This window comes from Nanorana parkeri, unplaced genomic scaffold (assembly GCF_000935625.1).
Source record: "Nanorana parkeri isolate BGI_ZX_2015 unplaced genomic scaffold, ASM93562v1 scaffold1014, whole genome shotgun sequence".
NCBI lineage: Eukaryota > Metazoa > Chordata > Amphibia > Anura > Dicroglossidae > Nanorana > Nanorana parkeri.
The window spans coordinates 94,959-104,376 of record NW_017307282.1 but is presented as its reverse complement, the minus strand read 5'-3'; the positions used below and the strand labels follow the sequence as shown (position 1 = coordinate 104,376).

General features: G+C 40.9%; 1 protein-coding gene across 8 annotated transcripts in view; it reads right to left on the bottom strand.

Annotated features, from left to right (window-relative positions):
* Window positions 1-9,418, bottom strand: part of SYNCRIP (synaptotagmin binding cytoplasmic RNA interacting protein) — a 23,846-nt gene that overhangs the window by 12,415 nt on the left and 2,013 nt on the right. For all 8 annotated transcript variants that reach the window (XM_018567144.1, XM_018567138.1, XM_018567139.1 and 5 more), the window contains exons 2-4: window positions 8,205-8,364; window positions 1,116-1,234; window positions 165-272 (exon numbers count right to left, since the gene is read on the bottom strand). In XM_018567144.1, coding sequence (XP_018422646.1) covers window positions 165-272; window positions 1,116-1,234; window positions 8,205-8,352 — 375 coding nt within the window. In that variant the 5' untranslated portion in view covers window positions 8,353-8,364. The remainder of the gene's footprint in view (window positions 1-164; window positions 273-1,115; window positions 1,235-8,204; window positions 8,365-9,418) is intronic.

Below are 9,418 nucleotides of genomic sequence, written 5' to 3'. Positions count from 1 at the left end.
TAGAAGGCGGCTTCAATTAAGTCATCCACTCATACAATACTTATTTGGGCAAGTTACAATGCGCCTTTTCTACAAAAAAAAATAAAAAATCATCTAGTTCAGGTTTAAACCAAACAGTGAAAACAAGCAAATTCATTCTATTGTTTATTTCAGTAAACACATACCTTTATTTTGGACTCGTCGGGTCCTTTGCTAGAATCAGCAACTTTGGTCCCTTGTTTCTCTCTCTGCCTATAAGTCTTCATAACTCCACATAAAAAGGCACTTTTATTCTAAAGCGAATGACAAGTAAAATTATTTCATATAAAAAAAAGCCTCACTGAAACTTTTCATTCAGTAAATCTAGAGAAATACTGAATTAAGCACAAGCATTTGTCACCAAAACTTTAATCTAACATACAATCAGTCCAAGTGGACTTTGGGAATCACATGCACAGCCTCGAGTTATCTTCAGCATCATGGTATTCCCAAAATCTGGAAAGGTGCAGCAAGAAAGATGGCGCATTGTTCTGTCGCCTCCAAATACAAAATAATCAATTAATGGGTGGCCTCATTGATGGTAAACCATGTGAAGGACACAGACAAGCACCAACTCCCTAGCTGAAGTCCTTGTTCACATATCAGACACCCCCCATCACACTTCCAATAGCGCTCTAGAACATAAATGGGCCATATGGTGGTACCTGGACATACTTGTTAAACCATCAAAGAGGCAGCTGACGCTGCTTGGACTTGGCTTATATCTGCATTCAAAGTCAGAAATGTGTAGGAAGTGAGGTAGCCATACAACACCCAATCTGAACATCACAATGATCAGGTAAGCATCTCATCATGAACGGTTTTCCCTAGACAACTCAGACTGTTGAAAAATCTCTACTAGCGAGTGCTGTGTATTACTAGGTTTTTACTGTACATATACACACTTATAAAAGGTAGAGTACATTGCAAAATATCCTAGTGGTGCAAAAGGTTAGACGACATTTGCCTTTCTCAACAAGAAAATCCCATCAAGCAAACTGCCTCAATGGCTATTCACTCTACACCAACAAAATGAACTGCCATTTTCTTCTGGTGATCTCATCATGCTGACAGTTTGCTTATGTCATCACATTTACCTGTACATGCGAGAGGTCACTGTCCTTAAACTGCTGAAGTACAGCTAATGCACCTTCTTCATTGAATTCCTTTAAAGCTTCAATAGCTCTTTCATCTAGATCACTATGTGCAACTAATCCTGTGGGAACAATAACATTTCAGGTCATGGAGTCATTTAAGCTACAAAAAGATTAACATTAAATATATGTCACATGCAGTCAAACGAAACGCGTATGTGAACACTTTTATACTAGTCTTGCCTTCAAAGAGTGAAACTCCTGGCTGCTATAGTGGCCGGGAATTTGTTTACAGGTCAGCGTTGCCGCCAATGTGAGCTTTACATTGTCATAAAACTAGTTCCATATTAAAAAGATCTTTCAAACAAGCCTTCACTCATCTGTACAGGGAAGTAGTTTATTCTCAAAGATCACAACAATGACTCTATAGTCAGTTTCACCTAACAGGTTAGAAAAACGTACTCGTCATTTACCTAGGAGGGCTGTTGGACTGCCAAGACCTGGCCTCATAGTGTAAAGTTAAAAAAAAAAAATAAAAAAAAAAATACATCATTTTCCCCCTACAATGATTATAGATACAGAGGTGAATAAGGGCTCAGTAAAGTGCTTCTATTGCTTGTTCAGAATATGTAAATTTTTAGTGTGCATGCTTTACTAAAATAAATTTTCATCCAGCAAAACATATGCATGTTACTGCAGGAAACTAGGCAAGTCCATAGGCATGTAAATGATGGGTAGAGTTCATTCATAACAGCACATACAGTGGTACCTCGGTTCATGAACGCTTCTGTCCACGAACAGGAAGTTGGGCAAAATCTGACACATGGTCATGGCTTCCTCTAGTCGACATCGCGGTCTGATCAGTTTGATTCGGTTCGCGACCAGAATCGTGGAATGAATGAAGTTCGTGAACCGAGGTACCACTGTACTCATCTACTGTTTGCAGTGAGCTCTGTTCAATAAACCAAAATAATGTAAAAAAATTTAACAGATCGTGTTTAACGTGAAAACGATAATGACTGTGTACAGTTTAAAAATGTAAATGTTTTAGATAACGTTTAATTACAACAGATTACAACAGATGTGTCCAATAATTTGATTTTACATCTGAAAATGGAAACAGCCCAGTACTAGACTAGCACTGCTGTTGGCCATCCCTGCAGACTGAAAATCCACACAGACACCCTCAACAAGAAGTCCCTCTAACTCATTCGTCAATTCCGACATCCTGCTATGCAAAACTAAAGTCATAAACGTAAAAAGAAATTGAATTTCACATTTACCCAATAAAAATAATTTAGCCCTAAACCTTGTATAATTATGCAAATACATTATACAACCATACAATAGTCTAAAATGGACAAATCCCAGTTAACAGATTGCACCCCAACAATCAAGAGAATCCTACTGCAGTAGGGGGATGAGAAGAGAATGTTTTTGGTGTGGCCAGTTAAAGCACAGCTCTGCTTCAAACTATGCTGTTAACACCGTCAAATTGGCCAACTGCTTAGAGTTCCCACTCAACCCTGCTGGTGTAAGCCATCACTTTTCAACTGGAAGCATGAACACAGAACAGGCTGTACTAAACCTGATAGAAATCTGCATTAAAAAAAAGGGAGAAATCTACGTAAAAGGGAGAAGCCAAGACCATAGGGAAATGCACTTTAATTGTTGCCAACGGGGTAGAAAGAGGGAGGACCCGTGAACACCGATTTATTTTAAAAAGCTATGGCGAGTGGCTAGAATGATTTATCCCTGCAAAAGTTCACTGCTCAATCAAAATGTACAAGGCTGGATTATTCAGGAATAAGTCCTGTGTGATGCATTAATCAGTACTAAGTACTGCACAACGCACCTACCATGCATTTACAGTGTGGAAAGGGGTGTTGCATTGCCATTCATTTCATGCACTACTCTAATGGCACTGCAAGGTAAGTTATTGCAGTACCGAACATCGTGAAGTGATCAATTGCATTACAGGCAGGAGGTGCATTGGGGTACCATTCAAATGAATGGCAACGTAATACACCTCCCGCACTGTAGATGTGTGGTATGGTGCGTTAATCGGCAATGGGCCCTTACACGTCAACGGACAAAGAAGCCAAACAAAAAAAAAAGTACAGGAGGTACAGAAGGGTTAGAAATGGAAGTTAAAGATTATGCCCAAAGCAACCAGATTCTTCCTAACATTGTTAATCAGCTATAGAAAAATCAAACCAGATTAAGGGAGTGTGATGATGGTTAACAGGTCCATTCTTGTAAGTTGCTTGATTATATAGTCATAAAAAGTCGTCATAATATGCCATCTTAATATAAAGCTTATAAAATTTAAAATACCCATATCCGCCCATTGAAATATACATGCTACAACAATTTAAAGGATAACCACTTTGAATCCGCCAAGACCCAAATGGCAACCCTTGCTCTCTTTAGAAAGCATGCAGTTCTGTGCATGTGTCAGTTCCTTGCTACAGAGTATGATAAAACTACTAGTCTTTCCAAAGGACTAACTGCGTCTCCACCTTACGGAGGAACTGAACTATGCACGCTACGCCAAAAAGACAGGAAGAGGGCAAAAGACTAGTCAACAGTAGTGCCTGGGATATCCCTGCAGGTGATCTTTCCTAGTTCCTAACCTACCATGCCTTGTCTCCATGTGGAGGTGACCATCTTGGTAGAGCCAAAGCTTTGGTTCATGTCAGAGCCACCAGCAAGGAGAACAGCGAGCAACAAAGTAGTGTCATCACCAAATCTCACATTAGCAGTCCTTACTTCCACAATGCAGATATACAGCTAAAAGGTTGTAGGCATAGGAGTGCCTAGGCAGACTCTCAATCCAGCAAGTGCTGGGGACTGCTCAGGCACCAATCGTTTTCTAAGACATAGCAAACCTTCACTTTTTAGTTTCACTTGAAGTGCGGAGGCCTACATTTCTGTCGCCTGTGAGCTGGCTGCATAGAAAGCACTGGACTCATGCGGTCTACTTGCACTAGGGTATATTATCAATCCTGCCTCCCTGTAGGGAAACAGCTAGGACATAAAAACTATAGCAGGGAACCAATGCACAAGAAGTACTGCAGAGCCCACCAAACTCCCACACAATTACTTTTTGGCAGAAGGGCCAATTGTGCCGCATTAAAAACTGCAATTGTTACCTAATGGCCAATATGACCAAGATTGCAGTGTCTCCTGATTTTGGCATAGGTAGCCAACGTTCAAAATAAGGAAAAAATTTAAATTTGTGGAAAATTCATCTTCAAAGCTTACAGAAATGTTTGAACTGAAAGCCTTAGGTATCGTCATTTATGTTTACATTGCAAACACCAGAGCTGCTAAGACAATCATTTCCTTGTGTAGGTGTTTATGAATGATGTCCAATTGGAGAATAGGCAGTGATAACATTGCACTACAAATGTCATTTATTGAACATGCTACACCACACTGGGGCTTCTTGAAGGACAGCTGGATTTTTGTCTAAAATATCCATATAGTCACAGATGGTGCTGCCCCTTAGAAATCAATAGTCTGTTTTAAGAGATACTAGAACCCCCCAGGGACGGGTCTTCCTAATGCTTTCAGCAACATGTACAATATAGCTAAAATATAATTAAAAGGAGAACTATGAGATGAGTGATTTCCACTCACCTCATAGTTCTAGCCGACCTGTGACAATGAGACTGTCACAGGTCGGCTCAGTAGATCGGGAGGTGAGAGAACACATACCGGGTTCCCTCACCTCTCGATCCTGTCGCAGCTCTCTGCCTTGACAGGGGGAGGGGCTGGATTCCCCTCTCCCCGCTCCGATCTGCCAGCGTTGACTGGCAGAACGGACGGGGGAGGGGACAGCTGGCTCTGCCTCTAGATAGGCAGAGCCAGATGTCACTCACGCAGCTGGGCGGATCCCGACGTCCAGGTCGGGATCCGCTCCGGCGTCTCAGTATAGCTACAGCTCGCGGTATACTGAGCTTAGGGTAACGGGAGGACGCTAGTTTGTGTTATGCTGTACTTTGTTATAGAAGGAAAACTGCACAGTGCTATGTGGAGTGAACCTGGGGTTTGACTAAATGGTGGCCATAAATAGGATTCAAACATGTTCCTTGGCAGGTGCCTCACCCAAGCCCTTCTGCCTTTTTGTGCATATGGGTCTGAAGAAACTTCAGACAATCCCCAGCACAGTTGAAGCATTCAGAACAGAGGATCAATACATCAGAAACATTGATACACAGCAAATTAACCACTTGCCACATGGCGTGTGCATATATGAGGCAACACAGCAGGGGGGGGGGGTTTAATAATGGCCTCCCACATATATGTTTACAGTTTGTGCTTATTGGTGACCCTCAGCAGTGACACTGTCACCAACACTTCCTGATCACAACTTACAATAGGGTGCCTAGGATGGGCACTTGACCAAACCAACATTCATTCTCACTGGTAACATGATCTAGGAGCCCCTTAAAGGGCCAACATGAGCTGGCAGCAAGAGGTTAACTAGCCTCCTCTTAACTGTTCACCAAGTTAATCTATAATGCATGAAATCATTCATTTCAGAATTGTGAATATACTTACCTGTTACCATTGCCTGCAAGTTAGGTCCTTCCTTGTCAGAAGAATACAACGTTCTCCGAAATGAATTAACCGGATTGGAAACCTGACCTAGCCCTTTCCAATGAAATAAGCAGCACAACTGACCCATGACACAAGGTAGTCTTCATTTTCAATAGTGCTGCTTAGGCGACACAAAGGGGTAAGGACAAACTCTGTAAGCAAGCATATTTCAGAGGACACGGGTACCCAGAGTACTAACACTAAGGGCCAGACGTGAAGGCATCTGCTATGTGGTAACAGCACTGGTTTAGGTAAGTACAACATTTCATTTTTGTGGCAGCAACAGCTACATATTACATTATAACTACAGACAAAATGTTTAGTATACTTTTGGACAGTCAGGGAGGATTAGATCATTTGACAGATTTTTTTTCTTTTTTAGTGACACTTGTATGCCTGCTGGAGATTTCCCTCACTTTTATGCTTGGCAACCATTGTCTTTGGGATAAGAAATGAGAAAATATTTCTGAATAGAGACACAGGACAGCAATGATTTCCCAAGGGGTTCTAAACTTTCCACATGCTATCCAAAACTAAAGAAATAACTGGAACTGCACCCATCGCTATATTGCCAACACCCTGATATTGTTTTTGCCCACTTTCATTTTACCCATTGCCACTCAGTTATAATTTTCAGCTTCCTGTACAGACTTTGAACCAATTGCTTTACCTCAGGTGTAATATGCAAATGGCTTTCGATACCACATTGAAGTAAATGTTAAAGAGCTCTATGGCTAGCCACAACCAGCAGATTGTTCACCCTAAGTGATGGGTGGCAAGACATCTGTCCACCCTCCAACTTATCGCCGGAGTGCCAAGACCCAATACAATCATCTTCATGGCTTGGTGAGGTTGTAGAACCCACTAAGTGATGCTCTTGTTCTTTCTTACACATGAAAAGAAAAAGTAGTTTCTTGCTCTTACATATATTTTACAACTGGAAAATATAAGTGTGGTGACAGGCAATAAACATTTTCAGGATGTCAGAAATGGCAGCATTTCCCTCCATATAGGTATGCTTGAAGGGTTCAGAGGAAAGGATAGTACTGGTTTAGTATAGGGCTGCAACTCATGATTATTTTCATAATTGATTAGTTGGCCAATTGTTCAATTAATCGGATAAAAAAAATTTACAATCTCAATACAAACTAGTAGTCCATCACTGGAGCCATTTTTATTTATTTATTGTTTATCCGATTAACCGAACGTAATAATCGGCTAACTAATCGATTTTGAAAATAATAGTCAGCTTCAGCTCTAGTAAATAACATCCTAAATTTAAAATTAAATACACAAATGCTGCATTACAAAGTTTACTTAAAACTGCACGCACAATTTTTTGCAATCACACTGCACCGGAATGCACGGCATTGTGGTACAGTGCGTTCCAGTGCAGGCGATCACACTGCGGGTAAGAGGCGCATTTGGAGTGACACAAATGAATGGCACTGCAATGCACCTCCAGCAACAGAATTTGTAAGGCCGAATGAGCCTATATCTCGATGGCTGTCCTGGAAGATGACTGGGGAAAATTACTTTTTTCCACCTTTTAGAATTTTTTTAAATAATTGTATCGTAAGCCCATGGTGCTTGAACAGCTTCAGCCGAGGAATGAAAGCTGCCAGTGGCATGATTCCGCAGAGGGCAGCTGAATGGAAATACAGCAGGTAGTGGACTGGTGCAATAACCAGCCTATTGGCCATTTCAAATTGCGATAGCAGGCTGGCTATTCCACCCGCTCACTGCGCCCTCCTCCCAGAATGGAGACGAGAGCTAGGGGACCCAACCAACTAATCAATAAGGATTATATATTTGACAACTATTCTCATTAACGATTAATTGGTTAGATGGCTGCAGCCCTAGTTTGGTAAGAAAATTCCCAAGTTTGTAACCTTCCTCCATACATCTCGAGGCTAGCAATTTTTGGCTTTGAAAACCTGTGACTATTACCACCCCCACCACATTCTTCAACCGAGTGCACACAACCCTTAGAAAAATAGTGAAGAACGGATTTCTGAGGCAGGCCCAAGTATCATGTAGTTTTAGCATCACAGGTACATACCACATTTTACACATTCTATCTAAAAGGTAATGCATATCCTACTTAGATTATGTAACAGCTACAATTCGTAGATACACGTAGTCCTCTATTTTATTAATACCATTACCATACTGCCATAGAGGTTTTTTGTTTTTTCTAAGTGTAGCAAAAGTCAAGATCAAAAACAATATCAATGAAATGAGTATACTAGATATCCAGCGATCTTGAGAAAACATTGCATGGTAAAAACCCCTTCACTGTTCGAGAGTTCTGTTGCAGAAGAATTAGGCATTTTAGACACCTCAAGCACTGAAGGGGTGGGCACAAAAATTATACCTGCAGTTCCCATGTTTTGGAAACCACAAAAAGTTGCTAATTTAGGCAGAATCCAATGGAGAAAATAACTCTAAAATAGAAGTGTTTTTGCAAGAACCAAGTCTTACCTGAAATGTAAATTTCATCTAGTTTTTCAGCAACTTTCTGTGGTAAACCAGCATCGAGCAAAGTCTGCAAATGCTCTGATGGGACAACTGCAGCATAAGTATCCATGGACTCTTCTGTACCATTTCCATTTACATGTTCAGCGGCCATATCTCCAGATATCTGTATAAATGCAATAATCAGCATCATTAACCGATGGCTGTGAATCATCTAATTGTGCATGCACAAACTAGGCACATCTTAGCCGCTAACAACACGGAAAGCTAAAGTCAAGCTTTTATTAAACAACAAAGCATTTGGATTGGCAGTGAGCCTTATATTAAGTGGAGAACTGCTCAGCTAGGAGGAACATCAGCCCTGCAATAACCACAACCAAGCTGGGAAAGTTGTTTCTTGCATGTCTGCTAGTGCAGTATGGCATGGACAATGAACTGCTTTCAGAATCACCATCTAGAAATGGACATAGTATGAACCAAAAAGAGCAAATAATGTAAAATGAAGCGCTATGAGGAAACTAGCCTAGAGTGACACTTAAATCAGGAGTTAAAAATGCATTCAAGTACGCCAACTATTAAACAAAATGCACCTTTATTTGTACATCACTCGGCTGTAGATCCTCAAATCATCTCTGAATTGGTGCTGACACTGTCCTTCCTTCTGGAGGGTGGCTACTTTTGCTCCCTATGAACCCTGTGTGTGTTGTAAAGTAGTCACCACTTCAAGCTCGCTCCCACGATGGACTACAATCTCAATACAAATTAGTAAACTAAACATGAGATTGTAGTCCATGATGGAACCGAGCTTGCAGAGGTGGCTACTTTACAGCACAGATAGGGACCATGGAGAACAAAAGTAGCCACCCTCCAGAAGGAAGGACAGTGTCAGCACCAATTCAGAGATGTTTTGAGGATCTCCAGCTGAGGGATACAAAAATAAGATACATTTTGTTAATAGTCAAGGTTCTTAAATGCATTTTTAAGATTAACCCCTAAGTTTAGTGTCGCTTAAAGTAAAGGAACAATCACATTTTAGAGCAGACCTTGCATGTAAATGCAAGGTGCACTTATGGTGCAGCCCTGAGTAAGAGTGCTATAAATCAGGGCTGAACAAATCCCAGGAGACAGGTAGCAAATGCTCCTTAGAAAATACAGCTGATGCCTAATATTTAAGGTTTTCTATAGTTGTCAATGAAGCTGGCTCCTTAAAAAAAATCCTG